General features: G+C 47.2%; 14 protein-coding genes and 1 long non-coding RNA gene across 21 annotated transcripts in view; 7 read left to right on the top strand and 8 right to left on the bottom strand.

Moving 5' to 3' along the window:
• The window catches only part of LOC6896978 (Golgi-associated plant pathogenesis-related protein 1-like), a 32,039-nt gene extending 31,724 nt beyond the window's left edge, over window positions 1-315 (top strand). Inside the window, exons 4-5 of the mRNA XM_033376923.1 lie at window positions 15-98; window positions 159-315. Coding sequence (XP_033232814.1) covers window positions 15-98; window positions 159-234 — 160 coding nt within the window. The 3' untranslated portion in view covers window positions 235-315. The remainder of the gene's footprint in view (window positions 1-14; window positions 99-158) is intronic.
• A 345-nt stretch (window positions 316-660) lies between these two features.
• dnd (dead end) lies at window positions 661-3,853 on the top strand. Of its 4 annotated transcripts, none has more exons than XM_001358125.4 (4): window positions 667-794; window positions 3,117-3,245; window positions 3,312-3,443; window positions 3,503-3,853. In XM_001358125.4, exons 1-4 carry the CDS (start codon window positions 741-743, stop codon window positions 3,776-3,778), a joined length of 591 nt encoding a protein of 196 aa, XP_001358162.3. In that variant the 5' UTR covers window positions 667-740; the 3' UTR covers window positions 3,779-3,853. The 4 variants fall into 4 exon arrangements, with proteins under 4 accessions (XP_033232810.1, XP_001358162.3, XP_033232812.1 ...); XM_033376921.1 differs by lacking the exon at window positions 667-794 and adding an exon at window positions 2,743-2,867; XM_033376919.1 differs by having other exon boundaries at window positions 661-794; window positions 3,117-3,443.
• On the bottom strand, window positions 727-2,571 carry LOC4800983 (RCC1 domain-containing protein 1). Of its 2 annotated transcripts, none has more exons than XM_001358127.4 (4): window positions 2,438-2,571; window positions 1,821-2,355; window positions 1,683-1,758; window positions 727-1,620 (listed from the first exon to the last, which is right to left on the bottom strand). In XM_001358127.4, the coding sequence occupies exons 1-4, from the start codon at window positions 2,547-2,549 to the stop codon at window positions 1,135-1,137; spliced, it is 1,209 nt and encodes a 402-aa protein (XP_001358164.3). In that variant the 5' UTR covers window positions 2,550-2,571; the 3' UTR covers window positions 727-1,134. The 2 variants fall into 2 exon arrangements, with proteins under 2 accessions (XP_001358164.3, XP_015038710.2); XM_015183224.2 differs by having other exon boundaries at window positions 1,480-1,620; window positions 1,825-2,355.
• Window positions 3,854-3,861: 8 nt separating the features above from the next.
• LOC4800982 (ADP-ribosylation factor-like protein 3) lies at window positions 3,862-4,742 on the top strand. Of its 2 annotated transcripts, none has more exons than XM_033376922.1 (4): window positions 3,862-4,067; window positions 4,125-4,259; window positions 4,315-4,551; window positions 4,601-4,742. In XM_033376922.1, the coding sequence occupies exons 1-4, from the start codon at window positions 3,927-3,929 to the stop codon at window positions 4,679-4,681; spliced, it is 594 nt and encodes a 197-aa protein (XP_033232813.1). In that variant the 5' UTR covers window positions 3,862-3,926; the 3' UTR covers window positions 4,682-4,742. The 2 variants fall into 2 exon arrangements, with proteins under 2 accessions (XP_033232813.1, XP_001358163.3); XM_001358126.4 differs by having other exon boundaries at window positions 3,865-4,067; window positions 4,612-4,737.
• A 241-nt stretch (window positions 4,743-4,983) lies between these two features.
• Window positions 4,984-5,460, top strand: fit (female-specific independent of transformer). The gene has a single exon (XM_001358124.4). It carries the CDS (start codon window positions 5,025-5,027, stop codon window positions 5,391-5,393), a length of 369 nt encoding a protein of 122 aa, XP_001358161.2. The 5' UTR covers window positions 4,984-5,024; the 3' UTR covers window positions 5,394-5,460.
• On the bottom strand, window positions 5,388-8,517 carry LOC4800979 (uncharacterized). The gene is made up of 3 exons (XM_001358123.4): window positions 6,557-8,517; window positions 6,227-6,499; window positions 5,388-6,162 (listed from the first exon to the last, which is right to left on the bottom strand). Exons 1-3 carry the CDS (start codon window positions 8,466-8,468, stop codon window positions 5,483-5,485), a joined length of 2,865 nt encoding a protein of 954 aa, XP_001358160.4. The 5' UTR covers window positions 8,469-8,517; the 3' UTR covers window positions 5,388-5,482.
• A 90-nt stretch (window positions 8,518-8,607) lies between these two features.
• P5CDh2 (delta-1-Pyrroline-5-carboxylate dehydrogenase 2) lies at window positions 8,608-10,974 on the bottom strand. The gene is made up of 2 exons (XM_001358122.4): window positions 10,836-10,974; window positions 8,608-10,407 (listed from the first exon to the last, which is right to left on the bottom strand). Exons 1-2 carry the CDS (start codon window positions 10,913-10,915, stop codon window positions 8,649-8,651), a joined length of 1,839 nt encoding a protein of 612 aa, XP_001358159.3. The 5' UTR covers window positions 10,916-10,974; the 3' UTR covers window positions 8,608-8,648.
• Window positions 10,975-10,986: 12 nt separating this feature from the next.
• LOC6896977 (uncharacterized protein C15orf61 homolog) lies at window positions 10,987-11,495 on the top strand. Its single transcript, XM_002137127.3, has 2 exons — window positions 10,987-11,178; window positions 11,238-11,495. Exons 1-2 carry the CDS (start codon window positions 11,022-11,024, stop codon window positions 11,366-11,368), a joined length of 288 nt encoding a protein of 95 aa, XP_002137163.1. The 5' UTR covers window positions 10,987-11,021; the 3' UTR covers window positions 11,369-11,495.
• On the bottom strand, window positions 11,400-13,261 carry LOC4800977 (lysosomal acid phosphatase). The gene is made up of 7 exons (XM_001358121.4): window positions 12,925-13,261; window positions 12,758-12,853; window positions 12,565-12,693; window positions 12,389-12,502; window positions 12,195-12,332; window positions 11,725-12,129; window positions 11,400-11,664 (listed from the first exon to the last, which is right to left on the bottom strand). The coding sequence occupies exons 1-7, from the start codon at window positions 13,072-13,074 to the stop codon at window positions 11,500-11,502; spliced, it is 1,197 nt and encodes a 398-aa protein (XP_001358158.3). The 5' UTR covers window positions 13,075-13,261; the 3' UTR covers window positions 11,400-11,499.
• A 219-nt stretch (window positions 13,262-13,480) lies between these two features.
• Window positions 13,481-14,577, bottom strand: LOC4800976 (uncharacterized). Its single transcript, XM_001358120.3, has 2 exons — window positions 14,372-14,577; window positions 13,481-14,313 (listed from the first exon to the last, which is right to left on the bottom strand). The coding sequence occupies exon 2, from the start codon at window positions 14,274-14,276 to the stop codon at window positions 13,644-13,646; it is 633 nt and encodes a 210-aa protein (XP_001358157.2). The 5' UTR covers window positions 14,277-14,313; window positions 14,372-14,577; the 3' UTR covers window positions 13,481-13,643.
• Window positions 14,554-14,841, top strand: LOC117183338 (uncharacterized). Its single transcript, XR_004468496.1, has 2 exons — window positions 14,554-14,655; window positions 14,711-14,841. It is a non-coding gene; the product is annotated as an uncharacterized lncRNA (long non-coding RNA).
• Window positions 14,657-18,903, bottom strand: LOC4800975 (fibroblast growth factor receptor-like 1). The gene is made up of 5 exons (XM_015183148.2): window positions 18,126-18,903; window positions 16,854-17,016; window positions 15,758-15,873; window positions 15,476-15,689; window positions 14,657-15,410 (listed from the first exon to the last, which is right to left on the bottom strand). Exons 2-5 carry the CDS (start codon window positions 16,978-16,980, stop codon window positions 14,779-14,781), a joined length of 1,089 nt encoding a protein of 362 aa, XP_015038634.2. The 5' UTR covers window positions 16,981-17,016; window positions 18,126-18,903; the 3' UTR covers window positions 14,657-14,778.
• A 494-nt stretch (window positions 18,904-19,397) lies between these two features.
• On the bottom strand, window positions 19,398-20,138 carry Cby (beta catenin antagonist chibby). Its single transcript, XM_001358118.4, has 2 exons — window positions 20,046-20,138; window positions 19,398-19,924 (listed from the first exon to the last, which is right to left on the bottom strand). Exons 1-2 carry the CDS (start codon window positions 20,088-20,090, stop codon window positions 19,562-19,564), a joined length of 408 nt encoding a protein of 135 aa, XP_001358155.4. The 5' UTR covers window positions 20,091-20,138; the 3' UTR covers window positions 19,398-19,561.
• On the top strand, window positions 20,093-21,715 carry LOC4800973 (protein CROWDED NUCLEI 3). 2 transcript variants are annotated; one of them, XM_033376918.1, is made up of 5 exons: window positions 20,093-20,192; window positions 20,244-20,619; window positions 20,688-21,176; window positions 21,243-21,412; window positions 21,470-21,715. In XM_033376918.1, the coding sequence occupies exons 1-5, from the start codon at window positions 20,158-20,160 to the stop codon at window positions 21,660-21,662; spliced, it is 1,263 nt and encodes a 420-aa protein (XP_033232809.1). In that variant the 5' UTR covers window positions 20,093-20,157; the 3' UTR covers window positions 21,663-21,715. The 2 variants fall into 2 exon arrangements, with proteins under 2 accessions (XP_033232809.1, XP_001358154.4); XM_001358117.4 differs by having other exon boundaries at window positions 20,094-20,192; window positions 20,265-20,619.
• lsn (vacuolar-sorting protein SNF8) lies at window positions 21,665-22,673 on the bottom strand. The gene is made up of 3 exons (XM_001358116.4): window positions 22,162-22,673; window positions 21,951-22,097; window positions 21,665-21,886 (listed from the first exon to the last, which is right to left on the bottom strand). The coding sequence occupies exons 1-3, from the start codon at window positions 22,629-22,631 to the stop codon at window positions 21,742-21,744; spliced, it is 762 nt and encodes a 253-aa protein (XP_001358153.3). The 5' UTR covers window positions 22,632-22,673; the 3' UTR covers window positions 21,665-21,741.
• Between the last annotated feature and the right edge of the window lie 1,688 nt (window positions 22,674-24,361).

The raw sequence follows: 24,361 nt of genomic DNA, 5'->3' as shown, positions 1-24,361 counted from the left end.
TCCCACCCCCATAGGGATGAAAACCATTACGTTGTGGCGCGGTACAAGCCGAAAGGCAATGTTAAATCGGATTTCAAGGAAAATGTTCCCATGGCCACGTATGTATTTGTATCATTCTGTGAATTTTCATTTATTATTTTAATTTCGCTCTGTTTTAGGGGCAATGCGGATCATTCTACGTCATTTTGCCTTGCTGTTCTAATTCTAGTTGCGATTTTCATTGAACGTAATTGAGTTTGAAATTTCATTTGTAGCATTCAAAATTAAACAAGAGTAATTCTTCTTTTGGGAGGAACACGAAAATTTTTAAATTTTCGCGCCATCTTTTGACATTAACATTGTCCCATGCGCTTAGTTTAACATTACTTTAACATAATGTTGCTTAGGAATGTTGCGAATTACGTAAATTCATAGATGTTGTGCTGATAATGTTGCGGAATAGTGTTGCGAGTTTCGTAAAACCATTTCAGCAAAAAAAACACAAAATCAGCACTTTCTAACACTAGTCGTGTGGTGCTTTTTCCAGCACTTGTGCTTTTGGCGCCCATAGTGCAATTCAAAAATCGAAATGAAAGCACATGTATGCTGTATGCGTTATGTTGGTGGTTCTGTTCTGCCTTGAGAGCTGCGAGTTCGTGCCCAAAAGCTGCGGATTAGCGGTTATTTAAGCTCCCGTCGATAATTACCAACTTCTCCCAGCAGTGCGCACGTGTTATAGTTTTATAATTATTTTTGGATCAATGGGAGCGATTTTATTGTGCTGCGCGATCATATATATTACCATCGGTGGTGGTGTAAGTCTTAGAGCAAGAGTGTTAAGGTTTTCTTCTTGGAACACCATGTGCCCGCAGATCACAAGCAATGTTCGAATTAAAAATTAAGAAAAATATAAAAATAATATGTAATTGTAAGCAATATGTATAAGTGTATGTATCCATGTAATGTCTGCATGCAATTTTGTCTGCCAACAATGACATGTGGACCAGGGATGCTTGATTTAGGGGGGCGGAATCCGGTGGGCCACAAATTCCAGCTTGATCTAGTCTGATGCCACAAAAGAGTGCCCCAGAAAACAGGTTGCTCTAGCTCTAACCCTATTCGAACCCCATTAGAACAGGTGGATGACCTGTGCACTCAAGAAATGGCATCAGCAGAGGAAACACTCTTCTTTTGCTTCGCGGTCACCATGAGCAGCGTTGCCCAAGGCCCGCATAGGCCGTTGACGAAATCGAGGTCTACACCAACTCCATCTAGAGCTTGGAATGCGTCCAAAAAGTTCTGCTCACAAAGTTGCTTGCCCAACTGACCGTGTATGCACCAGCCACTAGCCCATAGCCTCCCACACCGCCGAAGCAGCAGAGTGTGACGAGAGCCGGCGAAAACTCTGAGAGGCTCACAGACGCCTTCATCATCGCCACTCTCGTTCTCTTTGCTGGAGCGGCAGCACTCGGGCAGATCATGCAGCTGTGGTAGGGGATACACGGTGGGCTCCTTCAGAAAGCCACCGGGTTTCATGACGCGCATGCCAAGTTGGCCGCTGCAGTTGAGCCCCCAAGTGTAGAGATCTCCGAATGCGGATATAGCCGCACTGTGCCATCCGCCGGCAGCAATGCCAGTTATCTACAATTAACGCTCGAGTGTGACTGTGACAACTGAGATAAGAAACGAAGACAGTGACATACCTTGATCCCTGCTAGCGCCTCTATCAATTGGGGCATTTCTTCCACTCCTAGCGCCACTTGTCCCAACTGACCGCGACTGTGAAAAAGTAAACAAAAGTGTCAATAACCCAAAACTGAATCATAAACGGGAATACCTACAGACCATTTCCCCAGGTGTATACGTCGCCGTTTCCATTGAGAAGCAGGGCATGCTCATGTCCACATTCCAGCTGCTGGACTCGCCACTGGCGATCGGGAAACTGATGCAGGCAACTGGGTATGGAGTAGACCGCATTTTCAGAGCTGATTGCCACATTGATGTTCGTTCCGCAGGCAATGTGCTCGATAATGGGAGGTGCTGGAGCCTTGGCCGCCCCGAAAATAGTCCGCTTCGTTGCCGTACTTGGTCTGGGGGGACTTTCCAGTCGTATCGCTTGCAAAGTCGCCTCCAATTTGGGCTGTATTTTGTACAGTTCGCCAGTGTACAGCAGAACCAGGCAGTGCGAGTCGCCAGCGGCCAATGCTTTTATCTCTCCAGGGGTTTCCACTTCCACGCAATCGCCTGGCTCCGTCTCGAGCAGGCCCCGCAGTCGCAACTTCCGGTCTAGGGCATAGGCAGTGTAACGCCAAGCGATCGAGATCGTGCACTGGTTCTTTTTATTGTTGCTGTTGCCGCCGTCGTGCGCATTTAATTCTATAATGAAAGGACTGCTTAGTATACATTTCAATTGGGTGAGAGAGCGAACCGCTCGGCGGCTTTGTTGCCAGATACAAACCACTAAAGCCTGCACACACTGCACTGGCACTGGCAGCGCGCTCGTCGTGGGGGCTGTTTACAAATTCATGCTGGCCAAATGCGTTGAAGCCCGTAAATAGTAACTGTCGCATCTTCTTCCGTTTCGGCCGGCTCCACACGGCCAGGCCAGACACAGACCCAGACCCGGCGGTTGCGTAGCGACGCTTTTGGCCCGCTCTCGCTGCTTTTGTGTTGTTGTTGGTTGGTGGAGCGTTGAGAGAATTTTTTAGTAGTAGTTGGTGCCTGGCGTTGAACCTGAAATGTTGTGTTTGGTGGTGGTTTTTTTCTATCAGTTTTCCTCCTAATCCAAAAGACACATTCAGGAGCGCCCGCGCACGCCTTCTCGTAGAAAATCACCGCTCCGGGACAGATAGTGACGAGCTGTTGCCGCTTTCAGATCGAATAAGATGGTATGTAGATTGTGCACTTAATGGGCACTCTTTCGTGGCGTAATAAGCCAATTACAATTTGTTATTAAGTAATTTTTCCTCAAAATCTAATTTTGTTTGTTGTCGCGATCGTTTCCATGGATACACCGTAAAACCTGCGTTGCCAAACACTAGTCGTGTGGTGCTTTTTGCAGCACTGCTGTGTGCTTTTGGCGCCCTAAGCACAATTCAAAAATTGAATTGAAAGCTAATAATCTTTTATCACTGTAGGGTCTGCTTTCGCTGCTACGCAAACTGCGCCCCAATCCGGAAAAGGAGGCACGAATTCTGCTCCTTGGCCTGGACAATGCGGGCAAGACCACGATTCTGAAGCAACTGGCGTCCGAGGATATAACAACGGTTCGTATGAAAAAGAAACAGAAGCGTTTCTGTTTTTCCCCAAAAATAAGGAGTGAACCCCTGCAGGTAACGCCCACGGCCGGCTTTAACATCAAGTCCGTGGCAGCCGATGGGTTCAAGCTCAATGTGTGGGATATTGGCGGCCAGTGGAAGATCCGTCCCTATTGGAAAAACTACTTTGCCAATACCGATGTCCTGGTGAGTCTGCCCGAAGATAGCCCTTGAATTCCTTTTATAACTACTCCCTCTCTCGACAGATCTACGTGATTGACTGCACGGATCGGGCCCGTTTGCCGGAGGCGGGCAGCGAACTGTTCGAAATGCTGATGGACAATCGCCTCAAGCAGGTGCCTTTGCTGGTCTTTGCCAACAAACAAGATATGCCCGATGCCATGACTGCATCCGAAGTGGCCGAGAGAATGAACTTGGTCCAGCTCCAGGGGCGCACCTGGGAGATCAAGGCTTGCACTGCCGTCAATGGCACTGGCCTGAAGGAGGGAATGGACTGGGTGTGCCAGAACATGAAGAAATAATAATTTGTTTAATAATTTATTTTAAGGTTCGACTCATAAATATATGTACATCTAATCTAATATCCTTAAAACTTAGTAGAAATGCAGTTTTACTTCAACCTTAATAGAACACTTACATTTATCTGTACTTGAATACAATAAGGTCTCCATGTGCTTTAGCGGCTCCGTTTCGCTCATTCGCAAACTCCTGCCGCCAAGGGCCGGGGAGCCCTGTCTCCTTGTCTTGGGACTGGACAATGCTGGCAAATCCTCTCTGACCGGAAGCCTAGCTGACAAATTGGGCGACGGTGTAAGGTGTCAAAGTGTTTCAACCTAACCCGAACCGCATTATCTGGCTGCTTTTCAGAACGTAACTGCTTCTATGGAGGTCACAGAAGTGCGCCTCAAGATCAAAAACACCAAAATAAAGATGTTTGATCTAAACGGACGGCTGAAAAACCGACAGCTCTGGGCCAACTATTACAAGAATGTCAGGGGCTTGGTGAGACTTGGCCTACTCATCAGAGGTTACCCAGCTAAAAGGGATCCACCCGCAGATCTTTGTCATCGACAGCAAGGATGCGGCCCGGCTGAGCGAGGCTCGTTGCGTACTCTGTGATGTTCTGCTGGATGAGCGACTGCGGAATGTCCCACTGCTGATTGTGGCCAACAAACAGGACGCCTTGGGTGCCATGTCCGGCCGCCTTATGGTCGATTTGATGGGTCTGAGCCGCTTGGAGGGACGCGAGTGGATCATACTAGAGTGTTCGGTGACCACAGGCAGCGGTATTCAGGTGGGTTGAGGAATCACTTTCAATTTAAATTACTTGCAACACTTTGCAGACGTTTTACAGGGCATCATCGGTTGGATTTCCAAGAATATACGAAAGTGATCGTATAAACCATTCGTTCATTGAGCTATAATTCTGTTCTAAATTTTAAATGAAGCTTAACAAGGAACTAATCAAGGTTCAATGGCATATAATACGTTGTTTTAATCGTTATGGATTATCATTATAGGGACTGACAAAGTCTCTCCCGCCAGCCCCTGGAGTGTCATTAGCATTTTGTCAGAGCAGCATCACCCTACCTGGGCCAGGGCCAGTGAACTTTCTAATCGGAGAAAATTGTGCTTTGTGAGGAAAATTGGGAACTCTAGACCTGCACAGATTATGGGTATGGGTGTCAGCGGTTTTCCAGCTGATAAGGGCTATAAAATGAACAGCTCAGGGACTGGAATCCAATAGTTTCCATTCGTTTCATCGCAATGCGCTTTCTGATTTTCTTAGTACTCGGCACGGTCCTGGCCTTGGCCCAGGCACGGACTCTGCGCGGATCGAATGAATCGCGAGATGAGTCCCAGGAGCTGAGCCCCAGCTGGTCGCACAGACACTCCTCGGTGTGGCCCTGCGATGTGGCCGACCATCCCCAGGCCTATGTGCTGATGCACAAGGTGGAGAAGCGCCTGGAGCGCATCGATGGCGAGCCCATCAAGAAGCGGATTGTGGAGTACGTGACGGACCAGCTGCGTCAGTGCAAGTCGCACAACCACATGGACGAGCACTGCGTGAAGCGGTCCATTGGCTATGCCATGTCCTTCATCAACCACCAGAAGGAGCAGGCCGAACGATTCTGATGGGCAACGGCACAAGAGTATAATAAATATATAAAATGAATAAATGCAACAGTGAAAAGAACAGTGATTGAAGAACTTCAAACTTTGAACTACAGATAGCCACAGGGGAGATCACCCTGCTGCAGTTGAGGCGGTGGGGTGGGCTTTTCATAATTCCCTATTTCGGCTTCCATGCGCTCTCTTTCCTTTTGGGCAAACTTGCTGCCCAGATAGAGCTGTTCTTTGTAGCGATTCATTCGCTTCTCGTCCAAGCTGTAGCGCCTCAATAGATCCCGCCTGTCCACAATGGACATGGTGATGTCCTGGCAATCTCTGGATGGCTGGCAGAAGGTCCACGATCCGAATATGGTATCCACGCAACCGCAGGTGCGACAGTAGCCAACAAAGTTGCCCACCAGATTGGATTTTTGCTTGCGGAATGACAGCGACACGGGTCCCCCCATTGTCCTTAGGGCATGCCCCGAGAAATCCCAGTCCGTGATGTTCTCGAGGAGAACATGGGCTCGTGGCGGCACTGTTTCCTGAACGCTGACATTGATCATCAAGCCGGAATGTAAGAGTTCTTCTTTCTTCGTATCAGCCTTCTCCTTCAGCTGGGATTGGTTAATCTTCACGCACTGTCGCCGAGATTTCCCATGCTTGGGATTAATACAAGTTTGCTTCTTCTCTTCCGTGGTAGCGAACAACTTTTTGTTTTTTGGAGTACGGATATTGATCCGCACGCCCAGCACCAGGGACTCCCAAGAACCACTTATGTCGCAGGGTGTACCTGTGGCAGAGAGCGATATTGAATGGTGTTATTGGGATCGTCAGAGAACTGATGCCATGCATACCATCCGCCGGATCGGTAAAGCAACAGGGCAGGTCTTTAAAGTCCTCTTCAGCAACGGTCTCATTGCCACATTTGCCCTTCTGCATGGTCTCCAAACGCTGCAGAATCTTCTCCAGCACTGGGGCTATGTTGGCTGGATCCTGTGTCGACGAGACATTTTTCGATGGCTTCTGGGTCGGCGGCTCCTGTGCGGGCGGGTCCTGTGGTGGCGTCTCCTGTGTCGCAAGCTTCGACGATTTGTGGTATGGTACATGGCCATTGCTGATCTGGTTTCCTTTTTAGAGAGTGTCTTAGACTGGTGGAGAGCTTTTGAAAAACAAAAACCACTTACCCGACTGTCCCTGAAATGAATCATATCCTGAAGGAAATCCCATGCGACCATCTGAACCCATGGAATTGGAACCTTGACCTTGACCTGAAGCTGGACTCCCATTCGAACCCACAATGCGTTGGGCCATCTCCAGCGGAGATATATTCATTTGACTGGCCATATTGTTAATCATATTCCCCCCCATCTGCGGGGCGGAGCCCATGCCACCTCGATGGATGAGTGCCTCGGGGAAGGGCACTGGGGTTAATGGTTGGACCGGGTATAGATTGTTGACCGCGAACCGCTTGAATGCTGGATGGTCGGGCTGCTCGTACTGAAAGCTCTGCCTCAGCCTCTCCATTTGCCTTTGGTACTCATCGAAGAGGTTGTTGAACGGCGACTGTTTAATGGCGCTCAAGCCATCTATAATATCATGGCGATGCAGACCAGGAGCCAGGTCTTTCGCTGGGGCAGGATGCGTTTTAGGTCTGGCCTTAAAGTCACGGCTGTCTTGTGCTTTGAGTTTTTGTATTTCATTGCGAAGATGCGTTTTCTTTGCGCTTTCCGCTTTCAGTTTGTGGGCTTCTGGGCTCAGTCCCGGCCTGATCAGTGGCACCTCGTTCCAGATGAGCTGTCGGTTCTTCGATTTCGGCAAGTAGTACGGCTTGAGGCCGCCGTTAAACTGATTCTCCTTGTTCATCTTGAGGAATGTCTCCAAGGATTTCATGTAGTTGTTTTCCCGAGACGGTAATTTATCCGCGACCTTCTGCTTGAACTGTTTCTTGGCCTGCACTTGCCCCTGATCGGCTGCCAGCATTGCCGGCCTTGAGTTGTCACATCGACATGGGTTGAACCCAATCGTTCTACGCATATAGTCATCTTCCATGGGGACTTCCACTTTACTGCGCGCGGGGTACTGACGAGGATACTTCTGATCGCCGAGCGCTTGGGAGAATATTTTTTGGTAGTCGTCATAGAGGCCCCCCGGATGGTCAGTCAGTCGTCGCTTCTTTAAGTTTTTCAGGATGTGCTTGAACCTAGTAGCGGTCCTCTGGGGATCCACTTCATCGAGCAGCTCATTGAGACGTTCATCTGAGGCCAGACCAAACGGGCCATGCAGTGAGTCGGCGAACAGGGAGCTGTTACTCCACAGGCGGTGCTCCATTTCATCGCTGATCTTTTTTGCGAGATCGCTTACGATATCACTCTCCTTGAGGCGGTCGATAACATTCAATAACTCTGTCAAGGCACTGAGCCCATGCATACCGGACTTGGTTAAGGACTCCTTCAAGGATTTGGAAGAGGACTCTGGGTTTCGGTTTGAGGCTGGGACCGTCACTGGCTGCTGCGCGGCCTCTTCGATGTATATCCGATTTGGTTGGTCTTCTGATTCCTCTTTATGAGCCGCCTTTGATGTTGTATTAACGGATGCCTCCAATTGACTGGGCGCGTTGTCCATCTTCAGTATTAGCATCCCAACGGGCTTCTTCGCATCGACGGGTTCTTCCTCTTCTTCCTTTGACTTGGTAGTGTCCAGCCGGCCAACGTACTGGGCTGACTGTAGTGAATCCTCGCTGTCCCTTTCCTTGATCTCTTGATTGCGCCTCAGCCGATCCCGATAGGCAGCGTAGAGGCGCTGTGTATGTATCATCCGACTATCACCGACCACATCGTCCAACCTTCTTCTCCATGTGTCGGTCTCCTGTCGATGATGTCCATCTTTCATTGTTTCCTGGGGCTCACCTTGGTAGTTTGCTGCAGCGGGGATTGACAGTAGAAGGAAGAAACAGCAACAGATAAAAACAGCCCGAGGTACGTGCTGCAGGTTACTCCATTCAGACATCTCATTTTCTTTTAAAAAATATACGCGAATGTCCTCCACCAAGCAGGAGTAGAGAATTGTTACTTTCCCAGCGCTAGTTTTGTATATCATATGACCTAGCCAGGCCCCTTTGAATCTAACATATTTTCAAAACGAGTCGGAAAAGTCACGGCTTTCTAGATGGAGATTGTAGATCGAATCCCTTTTCTCAAGGTTTCCCCCACCCCACCACATGAAACATCAATATATATTCATATAAAAATAATTACTTTGTCTTCCCTTATTAAACAATTAAAATTTTGTAGCCGTCTCTGTGACATTTCTGGCCATCTGACTGCCGTCTGTAGTCTCCGCCTGAGGCAGTTTATATGTGGATTTGTCCTCACTGATGCCCATGTAGGGATAATAGACGTTGACATGTGGCTTGAACGACTCCTTGATCAACTGCGGCGATGTCCAACGTATCAGGGAATGAGGACTGCCTAATTTTTCGCTGGTTCCCGTCATGTGACCAGCTCCAAAGGGCTGCTTGGCCACCATGGCGCCAGTGGACTTGTCGTTGACATTCAGATTTCCCACATTATGCTTGAATACCCTGTAGGCCTCATCGATGAAAGCACCGTCGCTGGCAAAGACGGAGCCGATCAGTCCGTGATTGATCTGGGCCACCTTCGCCATAGTCTCCGCCAGCTGATTGTCCGGATAGACATAGACGCATAGTATGGGCCCCAGCAATTCGTCCTTGCAGATTTGATCGTCCAGATTGTAAACCCGCACAATGGTGGGATCCACGAAGTAGCCCCGCGTCCTGCTGCCCCTGCCGCCGGTGAGAAGCTCGCAATTGCGATTTCGCTCAATGTACCGCAGCCACATGTAGATGCGGTTGTAGGCCCGCTTGTTGATCAGCGCCGAGTAGAAACAATTGCAGTAGGTGGCTTTGCTGACAAAGAGCTTGGAGCTAATCTCCAGCAGAGGCTTCTTGATTTTCGACTCCCAGAGGGATGCGGGCACGTACAGCATCGAGCAGGAGGAGCAATTCTGGCCCGCATACTCGAAGGCCGCTCGTATGGTGCAAGCCACAGCTGTTTCGGGATCGGCAGACGAATGAACAAAGTGAAAGTTCTTGCCACCAGTGTCCCCCACCAGCCGTGGATAGTTCTGGTAGCAGTTGATGTTATTGGCCACCAGCTTCCACAGCACCTTAAGCACCCCTGAAGTGCCCGTAAAGTGAATCCCGGCCAGCATAGAATCCTGCGTGACCACCGAGGCAAAGGTCGTCTCCTCACACGGAATGAAGTTGACGACACCATCGGGCAGTCCAGCATCGCGCATGGCCTGGAACACGTACCAGTTGGACAGAATGGCCGAGTCCGAGGGCTTCCACATCACTGCGTTGCCCATCAGGGCAGGTGTTAAGGCCAGATTGGCCGCAATGCTGGTGTAATTGAAGGGACTGATGGCAGCCACGAACCCGGTCAAGCCCCGCAGCCTCATGTAGTTTTGTTGGGAGTCGGGACAGTCATTGAATGGTTCGTAATTGGCCACGTCGCGCAGGAACACGGGGCTCATGCGCAGGAGGTCGACGAGTTCAGCCACGTCCGTCTCCGCCTGGCGCAAGGTCTTCCCCTGGCCGAGCATTGTGGCAGCGACTATGTCGGAACGGTATTTTGTGGCAATCAAATCAGCCGCCTTGTTCCATATGTACATCCGATTGCTTAGCTGCGTCGTGTCCCAGCTCTTCTGGACCTCCACAGTCTTCTTAATGGCCATATTCAACATAGTGCGAGATGCGTGGCAATATCGAGCTACTTGCCTCTTGAAGTTGTACGGCAAGATCTGCTCCTTCCATTCCATGCCATGAACGGCAAGCTCCTCGCCATCGATCACGATGGGCACGTACTTGACTGTGGTCAGAATATTTTGCAGCGATGACTCCAGTTCCTTGCGTTCGTCCGATCCATCCTTGTACTCCAACAGCTTCTCGTTGGCAATGGGCACCTGATCAAAGTGTTCAACCAATCTGGCACGGGAGCCGAAATGGGTCAGCACGCTAAGGATGAAAATAGATTAAACTCTGTCGGGTCAAGCAGCTTAAATATTTTAACAAACTCTTTGTTTACATTTTTTAAATACACGCGCGCGTCCCTGTGAATGCCAATTTTGACCGATGACCGATAATCGATAACATTATTTAAAGTGTAGTGCAAAATAAAAATATCTGAATGCTCTTGTGAGCGAAAAATTATACTGTAGGTTTACAGAAACAACCAATTTCTTTCTGTATGTTTTTAAGATTATATTGATACTGATTCAATTCAAATTGCCGCGCACCTGATTATTGTGACAAGGGCCTGCCAACTCGCCTTTGGCGGGCGATAACACTTATCGGTGCTGACAATAATAAAAAAAAAACCGGTGCGCGAATTGTTTTTACTTTTACCGATGCCATAACACATTTGTTTGGAGCATGCAACTTACCCGCGTTTTATTAAAGCCTCGTGCTTCGGAAGTGTTGACCGCGTACTTGAAGCAATGCCAAGAGCCGCCCTGGACATCATATTTCGTCAAGGTAGGAATGTTCCGTAAGCGCAACAAAAACAATCCTTATGGCCAAGTGCTGCACTCCAATTTCAGTTCAGGGATGTCACCAACGATCAGCGTGGAATGTCGCACTTCAACTGGACTCTGGACACGGGCACCAACTACCACATCCTCAGGACTGGCTGCTATCCTTATATGAAGTATCACTGCAGCAGGCGCGAGGTGCAGGATCTTTCGCTCGAAGACAAGTTCTTTCGTGTTCTGAAAGTGATCAATCTGGGTGAGTGGGTGGCCTTTAAACGATGGTCATGGCTAACTTAACACCCAACCGTCTCGCAGGCTTACCTATGCTCTTCTATGGACTGGCTGCCATTCGCCTAATCAGTCATACAGAGATTGTTCATGTCAGCGAGACGGTAAAGGTCCCAATATATTTCCTGTATGCTGAGGATAAGGGAGCTCGGTTCTAATTTTGAGGCATTAAAATGATAAATGTCAACATTTTACAACTGGGCTGCTCAGGGCAGCGACCTTCTCTCCCGTATATTATACAAGCTCGCCAGCAATAACATAATTACACTCTAAATAACAAAACCATAACTCAATTTCTGCAGTCGGGCGGATGATTCTCGCAGGTCTCGTCGTAGTTGACCAAGAGCAGTGCCTTCAGAGAAGCCTCAAACTGTGTGAGCGAGCAGGGAACGTCACAATTGGGTATTGTCAGCTCCTTGGGGAACTTGTCATCGCTATTGTAATAGTACACCAACTGCAGAAGGAATACAAAAACTGTTAGACTAGCCAGTGCCATGAATGTGCCTCAACAAACCTTCACTTCGAAGTCGCCATCACTAAAGTATTTGCTGTGGTGCAGCTCAAAGGCCAAGGCGGATGCATATTCCGGCAGCTTGGCCGTCTGATCCAATATCCCGAGCGAGTTCATCACATTGACCAGGGTGACATCGTGCCCGGAATATAGGAATATCTTTCGATCTGGACTCAAGTTCTTTTTGCGTTTGTTTTGCATTTTGTTGAGAATTTCGGTCAGGAAGGCACCGCCCTTGATGCGCTTCATCAGATTGGATTCTGTGAACAAGGCATAGCTGCGCTCGGCCAGCGGTCGTATCTCCTCTGGATATATATTCTCGGTCCAATCTGGCAGCACCAGACCGGCCTCCTCCTCCGTCTTCAGGGTGCCATACAGCAGCTCCACATCCAGAACATTCGAAATGTTCTGCAAATTAAGATCATGCGGCAATTATACGGCGTCTTGAGGGGGACGGATAGTGATGGTCCTACCTTGCCTGTGTTCTTTGTGAGCAGCTTGTACAGCTCCTTGTTGTCCTCGTTCAGTTTCTGCAGCTCTGGCGGTGGAGATTTATAGAGCTTCTGCAATATGTTGTCATATTTAAGGCAGGGTTTCTTCTGGGCCAGCAGCTGGAAGGGAAAGATGGATTGGATAGATAGAATAGATAATGGATATGGAAACTTACGATGTCATCGTTGCGCGATAGGGTATTTACAGCCACCGGTTGCCAGGGTATGGGCAGCACATTGTTGTTCTCCAGAGGCGGCATGAAACCGGCCAAAACGCTCTGGGCGCTCATCTAAAAGATAACGGCCAACTGATTAGGTTTACCGCATCTGATGGTTACCTTTCTTGACGCACCACACAGCGTTCCGCCGCAGAGCTGAGCACGTGCACCTGCTGCTGTGTGTAGAGGCTGTTCGATGGAAACAGTCGATAGTAGCGCATCCGCAGGTTCTTGCCCAGATTGTACGCCTGCAGGCTGCCCCTCTGTGGAGAAAGATCGGGTTAAGTAGAGCGAGAGTCTTCCATCTCCAAAGCGCCATTGACTCACCGGTGTCAGGGCACCAGAGCCACCCTGCCAGTCGTGCGCTGCATGCGGGTCGTGCGGATAAAAGCCACTCGGATTCTTGGCGCCATGGCGGAACAGCTGTGCAAAGAGAGAGAGAGAGAGGGAGAGCATCAGACTCAAAGTTGTTTAGCGGCTTTGGGGCAGCTCACAATGGAGATCATGCGTAGATTTCGCAAGCCCTGCTCGTCGTTGCTGTCCCCGAACACAAAGTATGCCATCATCACGAAGCACAGGGCGCTGCCCAGCACGATGACCGAGATTTTGGTGCCCCGTCGCGATTTGCAGTCGAGCTGCACCATGATTAGTTCTTTGTGCTGCTCTTGCTGCAGTCGCTCGGCATACGGCCTATACGAATCTTTCAGATTTGCAGACTAAAAATAGTTTTTGTTTATTTTATAGATTGTTTTTGCAGCACAGCACAAACAAACAGCGCGTCCGCACCCACGTCCGACAGCAACAAAAGCCCCCAAACAACTGAGCAGCTGACGGCAGCAGCCAGCAGGGAGCAGGCAGTCAGCGGTTTGCCCAACCGAAGAGAGAGCCCCAGCAGGCGGCAGAGCTGAGAGCATGGGGGGCCGGCCGCCGTCGACAGACATGTGCGAATAATTAAATTAGGTGCCCAAAAGCCAAAGAGAAGAGCCGAAAGGCGCCGACTCGACTAGCCGATGCCCTGCATCAAAGCACTGGCAATATTTAGTTGGGAAGTATGTTTTTGCGACTATAAATTATAATAAAACAATTCTCTGCAAAGGTACACAGTATGTCTGTACATACAAGCAATGGTTCGATTTTGTCATCGCCATCGATTTGTATCGATTGATCCACCACTGGCCTGGATAGCAGAACAAGTGAGATCCGTGGGAGCTTATCAATGCGTCTCTGGTGTGGTTGGTTCCTCTTTGCTCTCCTCCTGGTCCGCTTCCGAGGAGGTCGGCTCCTCAACCAAGTAGCCCTCTTCTGCCTGGTAGGTTCGCTGGCCGTTTGTAGGCTCTTGCTCAACTGCTGGCTCCATGGCTTGCTCTTCCGCTTCTGCGGGCTGGGCTGAGTAGTCTTCTGGCTGCTGTCCTGTGGAGGTAACCTCCTCCTCAGACATGGGCACCAACTGGTAATAACAAATCTGCTCCACTGGTTGCTGGCAGGCATATATCGCCTGGTGATAGGCCGGCACCGACACTGGCACTTGCACCGGCACTACCACAGGCACTGCCATTGGCATACCCACATGCTGTTCAAGCGGATTGAGGACCGCATAGAAGAGACCGCTGCTTAGATTTTGTTGGGTGGGCAAGGCCATTTGGGACTGAAGATCGGACAGATAGTTGATCACGCCAATGGGACTAGCCACATAGGTGGCCGCGCTGTTGTCTGGCATAAGCCAGGACATCTCTTCGTAGTTTGGCAGATAGGCGCTAGCCGTTGGTGCGGGGTGCGTGGCCATTGGATAGGAGTACGTGCCCGGCATCAGGTAGTAGTCCTGGTAGTGCTGATTCAAACCCGACATGGTTCCTTCTTGTAATTACAGAGAGGCTTCTCCAGATCTGAAGGTAGAGCACAATCGTAATTGGATTCAAGAGGCAACTGGTTTGCCACACTCACGCTTTGTCGCAAAAAACAGATCACTCAAACGGTGATCGGTGACCCTCCACAGGAGGATGATCGGCGAAGGATCAGTTAAAGTGCTGGCGAGCCAATAGCCGAAACGGTAAGACGTAACAAATTTTGAATTTCATACGAAAATAATTTGAATAATAAATTTTGAACTGTGTAATATTCTTTAGTAACGTTCGAACATAACCATCGTTCAACTCACAATGCTACAAGGAACGACAAAACAGAAATGAAGGAAGAATCCCAGGCAATCTGGATAACGAAAACTCCATGTATGTTTAAAGAAAACACTTAATTGTCACATTTAATCTAGTAATCTAATCGTAGAACTATGGACAGTCTTCACTCGTAATCGTAATAAGCGTATTGCAGCTTGCCCCGGTCAGTAATCGGAATCAGTTGCCACCCAGGACACACCGCTCCGTGTCGAGCTCCTCATCCGAGTCCATGCGCTGGCAGTCCCCGTGTCCAGAGAAGCGCTTGTACACGAGATAACTGCACCAGACGGTCAGGGGTAGCAGAGCCAGGCCCAAGGGCATGAGGAATAGCAGCAGAAACTCGCGCGGATCGCTGCCGGGAACACCTTCATCACTGTTGTCGTACTCGTTCCAGTACTCCTCGTCCTGCTCCTCAGCTGGCAGAACGTCCAGAAAGGCTTCGCGGATCTTGTGCCCGCGATAGCTGATGGCTGCACAGGCATAGTGTCCGGCATCCCTCAGTCGCACGCCGTCAAGAATCAGCTTGCTGAGATAGATCTGCGGTCCGATCATCATCTCCGAGGCCGTGGACAGCAGCTCATAGGTGCGTCCATCGTAGCGAACGATGTGTGCACTGAAATTGGAAGCAGGCGATGCGGAGGGTCCCTCACCGGCTGGCAGGGAACCCACGAAGGAGTGCCTCTTAAACCACTTGATTGTTGGATGCTCCTCGCTGTGAACCCTACACTGGAACACCACCCGACTGCCCAGCGAGGCGGTCTTGTTGCTGGGATACGAATCCATGAACTCGGGAGCAGCCAGTGAACTGTCTAACGAATGGAGAGAGTCGAATCTTAGTAGGCTCTGACTGCAGAAGGATGAGATGAGGTCTTACTCTTCACATCCAGCTGGTAGGTGCGCACTAGCTGCACGTCCACCGACTGCGCCTCGTCCCAGACGTGCGGATTGATGCTGCATTTGTAGAGTCCCGAATAGCGCTCCGTTACGTTCCGCAGCCAGAGCTCTGGCCGGCACAGACTCGGTTCGCAGGGCAGGGCTGTCCAGTCATCGGCCGCCTCGGGCTGATAGCAATTATTGTCGCTGCATTGCTGCGGAGATGGGCAATAAGGAATCTGTTAAAGCAGGATTCTGTGGATATGATTGAGGCAAATACTACCTTAAAGTACCAATGTATCTGGATATCGGGCAGCTTGCTCTCGTCCAGCAGACCCTTCAGATTGCACTGCAGCTTCACATCGTATCCGGCACGCTGCTGTATCAGCTCTGTGTTCTCTGCACCGGCCAATGGAAAAAACAAGAAGCAGAAGGAAAAACAGTCCAATCAATTCAATGCCAAAATGTTTGTTTACCATTTTGACAGCAATTGATAGGCGAAACAGCGGTATCTTATCAAATGCTGTTCTCTCAAAAAATACGATTAATAATCCAAGCATTTTTGTGGAATGAAAGCGGAAACGTGAAATTGAAAAAGAGTTGAGCTGTGGATTCAGGTTTCCGTAACGCTCATGCCATTCGTTACAGGTCGATGGGTTAAATTTCAATTGAGTATACCGACTGTTATATGAATCCCCAGACCTATTCGGATTTTTACTACGAATGAAAGCGAAACGTTGTAATTCTCTGTAACTCTGGGAATACTAAGAACGAAAGCAAAACGTTGTAGTTATCTGGTAATCTGGTTCTAAATGGTATCAAATTTTCAGTTTGTTTAGCTGAAAAATGCGAAATCCATTTATCAGATTATCTAATTCTAAGAAGAACCTAAAAATCGATCTATGAATGGTCTATAATATCTATAAGTCTTATATAGAAAGCATTCTGCCATTGCCCGGCCCTTGGAAACCGTCGTCTTTGGCTTCTCGGAGCCCCTTTCCTCACGGACATGTCGGACATTTCCGAAATCAAACCAGACACCTTGTCCAAATTCATCCAAGCCTCCGGATCGGACACACGCCCATGCGGCACCACAATGGACAATGAACATATCCTAAGAACGAAAATTGAACGTTATAGTTCTCTGTAATACTAGATGGTATCCAACTAACAATTAGTTTAGCTGAAGAATGCGATTCATTTCGCTGGAATTTGCCATGAAGAACTTAAAAATCGATCTAGAAATAATTCCCCGTACAATAATTGATACATCACAATTGAAACTGTATTCTACTTATAAGCTTAGAACCTCATTAGCCTGTGAAGCTCAGACTCCCACTAATCCACAGACAAAACGATTCGGGCAGGCATCAACTTACCTGTGTAATCCACAAAGTAGCCGTGAGCTTGTTGAAAGCCACAGAAATACAGGTGTATCAAAAGCCAAATGGCCAAATGGTGGCTAGACCGCCACAGATAGTATCTCTGTCTAATCATCGGATCCATTTCCACTTAGTATATCTGAGACATTGCTGCGTCGACCTATCAGATACATGGATTTGTTAGTTTGTGGCACAGATACGATACCCTGTAATGGTAGAATATTTATTTCGATTCCACTTCCACTGCTTTTGGCCATCCATTCATTCCCAGCGAGTGATCGATTTTAATTTAATTTCTACGCAAACACTCGAAGCTCTCCAAATTTGTATTTATTTATTTGTGTGTCGAGGCGGGCTGCATTTTCCACCCGCTCGAACATATTTTTCACACATTTAATTGTGCGCTGCGCTGTCGGCAATGAGTGTAAAATTTTCTTTTGTTTATTTACTTGGCCATTTGGGGCGAAGGGGGCGGTGCTCTACATTAGCTCACAAAACACACAAGCATTTAGACACAAATCCTTGGTACGTACATATATATAAATTATCAGAAATTTTGCTTTCCATTTATTAATAAAATAGTGAGTGCCATTTATGCAACAATAAATCATTGCCGGCAGCGATAATGCTCGTTTATCAATTCTGCTTGGGCCAGACACTAAATATTGTCTAAAAAAGCACATAGAAGGGTTCTCATGGTGGACTCATGAGAGGGGGACATTTTCTTTTCGAAATTTTCAATGGAAAAGTGGATTCTTAGGGAATAAAAAAAGTTTGCTACAACGAAAAACAGAAGACAGATTTATCAAGAAATCAAATCTAAAGATTCGAATTAAATATTCCTTCCGCCCTAAGAAATTACACATTCAAACCAATTCCTGGTTCTCTGCTCCTACAAACACCCTTAGAATTTTAATAGAATAAGTAATGCATTCATGTAGACACACTTTGGTGAATTTTTTTTTAATTGGAATGTCACGGACAAATCATTTTCGAGTCACTTTTTAGAAAACCACTGGCCACAGAATGCTCATAAAACACATTTGATTCGATGGGCGTTTTGTTTATGCAGTTCGTGTTATTTTCCACGATCGGCAGATCCAGCGAACCCCATTGTGATGGAGATTTATCCGTGTTGCCCCACTTGATTGGCATCGACTCAATTGATTTATACGATATCATTTATTAGGTGAAAAGTTGATTGTTTAATAGACAATTTGTTTATGGCTAGCAGAAGTTGAATCGAAATAATACAAATTTAGCACTCACTGTGGACAGAGCTCGGGGGGATCAACCATCAGCAGCGGATGGACAACTGACACAATGCTTTCATATTTGAGGGAAGTACGTCAAAGTGGAAGGAGTACGTATTGCTGATATGGCTGTTTTTTATATATAGTTTTTTTTTTTGTTTTCTTTGCTTTTCGATTAATGCGCCAAGCACTAGCACTTGGCCTGTTTTCTGCTGATAGAACCGTTCGGTTCGCGTCTCTGGTTACCTAATGCCACACAAACTTCAATTGGCCTTTAGGACGTTGCGGTTTTGCACATCGAGATCTTCTGCTTCTGCTGACACCGCGCAATGTGCGTATGTTTTCCGTTTACTATTTAGCAATTTGTTTCTCCTCCTATGGCCATTGTGTTATTGTTGTCGGTAAATAGTACTTAATGTAGACCCACATCGATCTCCCGATCGTTTGTTTTCCGTATTCGTTCCCGTGCGCGTCCGTACGTGGAGCTGGCTATCAACAAACTACTGTAATACACGAATCGAACAAGTGTTACCCCTCGGTGGAGAGACGAGACGAGGCGAGGCGAGGCGATCGTCTATCGTCTGCCTTCGTTACCGTTTGGCATGGCATTGGCGTAGTGCAAGTGGTCTCTGGGCTCTGGGAAAAACGATATAAATGTGTTTTATAAGCAGTTTTGCTTATCGCATATCAATATCAATGCGTAAATATACAGTAGTCGATGGTGTGGACCGATATGGGCTACGGCCACACACCTATGTATACACGGATCCCCGCACACGCCCTCAAAGATTAGACTGCGGCAGAGCTGTTGAGCTTTATCGCGCTAGTGAGAACCCAAAAAAAAAAAAAAAATGTCTAACCCCATCGGATCCCAGAGTAGAGATTCCCGGAGTTGTGGGGCCATGTAAATTTCCCCATTTTCCATCCGTCGGATATTTATACAGCTCTTGTGGGTTTATCATATCGGGCCACCGTGCGCACACTGCGGTCCGTTCGATTGCCATGGGGACTTATCAGAGCAGCTTATCAAATACAATAAATAGAGCGGGAGCCAAGCGGCAGCCTGACGGCAGGCCAAACCGAACCGCACCGTACCGATGGCGTCTATAGATTGCCTGCCAATGGCGACAACAATGCCACCAATTTTGACCAGTTCCATTCATCGAACGTTCGCCCAACAAATCCCAAATTAATGCCCAATGGTCTAGTCAACAAAAGCCCCCAGGTACCCAAAACAGAACATTTTGATATCTCCCCCTGCCATGGCCAATGAAACTGTATAAAGAAGTATTAGAAATAGATCTCAAGTGTGTGGTTGGGATTTCATCAGAATCGGGTAACTTTAGGAGAAGCTTAGTGAATTTTAACCGGTTCCAAAATCTTAAGCCAGCTCACAGTATTCAACCGAATATCCAAAACGAGTAATATCCGCTGTCACAGGTATGCTTTTTTTTATTTCTTTACATTTTCAAATGTGCTCTTTTCCCTCGGCTTTAGTTCGTTCAATTCCGATGCCTGCTCCGCCAGTAGATCCAGCATAAATTCCATCTTCAAATTGGACATGTTGTTCTCCTCTTCTAGGACACGGAACTTCTTTTTCAGACGCAGCATATCGTCCACATCGCCCTTGCGCGACGAATGCATCCAGATGCCATCGGCAAAGCGCAGCTCCTTGTTGCCCAGATTCAGCGAAATCTGGCGAAAGTCATCAAGATCCTCGGCGACAGCAGGAATGCCAATATTGCATCGATTCTGACGCAGCGGTATCGGCTTGGACTCGAATTTCTTGTTGAACAGCGGCATCGCAGAGTGAAACTAAAAGAAAAAGTTGACCAACTCAATTACTAGCTGGGGTTGCGTTGCCAGGGACAACCGACACCGGGACGTTGGTCACAACAGAACGGAGAGGCAAAATTAATGCGTGTAAATATTGTACCTGTTTGTGAGTCGAGCTGTCAAATACTAATTGACACACTCGCATAGATTTGTAAACGAATTCGAAATTTTCAGCCTATGCTTGGCTCGTTTGTTTCTCTCGTAGAAACCACATGACACAGGAGCAGAACAATTTATCGGCCCCCAGGTAAGTTAGAGCGGAGTCCAACAACCAAATAAGTCACATCATCTCTTGCAGAGGCACTTTCGATATAAGCAGCGATGTAGAGCACCTAATAGACAATACCAACGAGGACATGTCGAAGTTTCGTGAAAAGGTTCAGCATCTGATGGACAACGTAGCCGAGGTGGTGGGGGAAAACCAGCAACTCCGCCACGAGTTGGCCAGATACAAGCTGGCGGAGACAAGAAAGCCTGGTGGCATTGAGGAGGTCCAGCAGCGAAGCCAGATGACCGAAGACGCATTGGCTACTGCCTTGAAACAGATCGATTTTCTGCAGAAGGAGCGAGGCAGCCTGAAAATGATCCATGAGTGCTCACAGCGTACCATCGATAACATGGAGAAGGAGCTAAAGAACTACCGGAAACAGCTTCAAGACTCGGGCGACGACAAGGTGCATTAACCATACCCAGAAAAGTTTGGCCTTAATACGAACTGTTTTTACCTCGCCGAAATTTATAGGTCATCAATAAGTACATTCAAGCTATTAAAATGATGGAGGGTAGGGTCGACAGCCAAAAAAACGACATACGCGCACAGGCAGAGATGATTCAAGTTCTGCACGATCAAAAACAGCGCAGTGGTAAGCAGCTCCTGGAAATGCAGGCGAAGCTACAGGAGCAGGAACACCAGTCGGCGGTCAATTACGAGAACTCAATGGAAATAGCCGCTCTGAAGCAGCAGGTCATGGATTACGAGCAGCGTCTGCATGACGCTCAACAGCTGCTCAGGGAGAGCCACAAGCGGGAGGAAGTGGCCATGGCCAAGGTCCAGGAAGCCCTCAACCTCAGCGATTCGGCTGCTCGGGAAAAGACCGATGCGGAGAGACGATCCGAGAGCTACAAAGTGGAGCTGGCTCAGCTGGCCAAAAATATGGGCGTCATCTTGGAGGAAGAAGCGAAACGTGTAGACAACGAGGTAAAAGTGCTAAGATCCAAGCATCGCGAGAAGGTTAGTGCTACGACAAACACGGCAGCCCTGTTCCTTAATCTCGTTTTTCTTACCTATCGACTGCAGCTGAAACAGCATAAGGCGGAGCACATAGCGAAAATGCAAGCGCTGGTGACACGCTACACTCAATTGGAGAAAAAGTATAATGAGGTTTTAGATCAGAATGAAAAACTCTACGCTGAGCTGCAAGACACTAGCCAGCGTCTGAACGACGACAAGCAGAAAATATCCGAACTGTAAGACTAATACAAACAGTATTCCTTGATAATATCTAACATACTTGGGTTCCGCAGCAAGATCTACGAGACTCGAGTGAGCGAATACATCCAGCACCAAAGAAAAATAAACGAAGAGTACAAGAAGGCAAGGAATGACCTAACGACAAAGTTTCAGCAGGAGGTCAGACGTCTTATGGATATGAACTCAGAGCTGAAGGCCGAAATAACGATTTTAAAGGGGGAAAACTCCAGAAACCATACCATTTAGAATAGCTTGCAAACTGTACAAATATACGTATATTAGTTAAGTTATGGCATAAATACTAGTAGTTTGTAATAAGGCGAAGCTACAAGGCAGTAGCCTGAGCATTGCGACCGGGAAACAAGCTGGGGAACCAATAGGCAGGCTCCTCGTCCGCTTGCCTGTCTATCCAGCAGAGGCCCTCACCCAGGACCTTGTCCAGCGATTGCCTGGCCCGGTAGTCGGTCCATCTGAGGAGCAACATTAGGAAAGCAATTAAATTGTACAACTTTTAGATAGTGCTCAATGACTTGCCCCAAGTCCTGCATTAGCTGAGATTGTGTGACGCAGCCCTGTTCGGTATTGGATGCAGCATTCAAGATGTTGGTCTCCTCCATGCTCAGCTCCCCGGGAATGGACTGAACGATGTACTTGCCCTTGCCCAGCTTGTGCACAACAAAACTGAAAGTAAAATCGGAAGTTAGCAGTTCTGGACGAATGGGTATCTGAGTTAGAGGTACGTTACCCATTTCCAAAAATGCTCAGCTTTTTGGCTGCCATCAGTATGTCCTCTTTGGTGATCTCCTGGTGAACTGCACTCTGGCCACGGGCCGCTACCAGACGCCGGCGCAGCTCGTCCAGCTCCATCAGACCGCCCGTCTTGTGGTTGGCCGCCAGGCACACCTCGACCACTTGAACACCCAATTCGTAGTAGAAGTCGCCCATGCCCAGGACGCTCCAGAAGCCCTTGCCCGTGGCCAGCGGATCAACGCCAATGGCAGCGCACATTTCCTGGAATTGCTTGCGAAACTGCGCGTTCTTGCGAATGTCCTCTTTGTGTTTCATTGCGAACTCCTCTAGCTTGAGCCGGAAAACATCCATTTGCTTTGTCATTTGCTCCAGCTGCGATTCCTGCAGGTCTGTGCCTTTGTCCTTGTACTTTTCGGCGGCTAGCTTTTGCTGTTGAATAGCGCCCAGTCCCGCGCGGCGCCGCATGCTTAAATTTTCTTTTGTTTTTTTTTTTTAATTAAAAATTGGACAACGAAAGAAAAACAAAACAGAGAACAGCTGATAACATATACGGTCTGACCCTCAGAAATATACCAAAATATACCGTAAATATACTGATGAATTCAAGTTCTATTTTACATATTCCTCGTTTTCGATTTTCCGTCGAATATTCCTAGCTTTATAGAATATTTAGCCATGCCCACATAATTTTATACGATCGATGAATCAATTTTCTATTTAACTGGTGTATTCTTAATCCTTGCTTTTATTGTATTTATTGTAAAAAAAGGTTTAAACAAAATAGTTCAACCAAAAATCAGTCGCAATGTTGCTGGTATTTAAAGACGTGATGCGTGTATAGGCCTTTGCGCACCCTATTTCGGTCATTTTATATGTAGATCAAACGTAATTTACAAAGACCTTTAATCAAATTGATATTCTTTAGACATATTCAAGTACATTATAAGTATCTTGAATATATTTATCTCGATCCTGATACCTACCGAGCCTTGGAAGACAAACATTTTCTCAATTCTATAACATCCATTTCCCCCAGGGTATGTGTGCATGGAGTTAGCAACATGTTTGTGTATGGAATGAGACTCATTGCTGCAATAGCGAAACTGCGTCGAATCGGGTATTGCCTATATTTCAAGCTATATAGATTTGCCCACTTGGCTTTATCCCATAGATAAATGCATTTTCTACAAGATTGCTTCTTATAATTACCTTCATGTATTTTATTTTGACCAAAAAACGGTTTTCAAGTAAATGTTGCCGCAACTTTTGTATATGGAATGCGCAACATTTGTGTATGGAATGAGACTCATTGTTGCTAAAGCGAATTGCGGCGAACTGCGGCGAATTCAAATTTCTCATATTCTTTGTTCCGTTGAATAATACTATCTATATGGAACATTTAGCCATGCCCACTCAATTTTATACGATTGATGAATCAATTTTATACATGATTGGCCTATTCAAAATACTTGCATTTATTGGATTTTTATATAAAATTGAAAATTAAATTAATAGATGATAAAAATACCATTTAGCACTAAAAACACCACATGGGAGCGCGGCGAAAACCAGTTTCTACAGTATATACGGTCTCACTTCAAAAATATACCGAGTGGTGCGCGCCAAATCGAACTTTTTTGAATGTGAGCGACAAGGACTTAAATGTTGTCAACCGGGCCTTTATCTATGCCCACATAATGTTATACGATTAATGAATCAATTTTCTACACAATTGGTTAGTTTTTAGTCCTTGCTTTTATTGAATTTTGACTAAAACACGGTTGTCAAGTAAATGTTGCCGCAACATTGTGTATGGAATGGGACTCATTGTTGCTAAAGCGAACTGCGGCGAATTGCGGCGAACTGCGGCGAATTTCGGCGAATTGGGGCGAATTTCGGCGAATTCAAATTTGATTCAAAAAAACCACCAATTCCTCATATTCTTTGTTCCGTTGAATAATACTATCTATATGGAACATTTAGCCATGCCATCATAATTTTATACGATTGATGAATCTATTTTCTAATTGACTGGCTTATTTTTATTACTTGCTTTTATTGGATTTTGCTTAAAAAAAGGTTTTAGCGAAAAAGGTCAAACAAATGAAACGTAATAAAACGTAAGAGAAAAATCGTTCCAATTGTTAAATTTCTTTATTCCGTTGAATAATGCTGCCTAACTAAAACCATTAGCT

The sequence above is a fragment of the Drosophila pseudoobscura genome, chromosome 2, assembly GCF_009870125.1.
Source record: "Drosophila pseudoobscura strain MV-25-SWS-2005 chromosome 2, UCI_Dpse_MV25, whole genome shotgun sequence".
NCBI lineage: Eukaryota > Metazoa > Arthropoda > Insecta > Diptera > Drosophilidae > Drosophila > Drosophila pseudoobscura.
The sequence above is the reverse complement of the archived record's forward strand: the minus strand, read 5'-3'. Positions and strand labels throughout refer to the sequence as shown.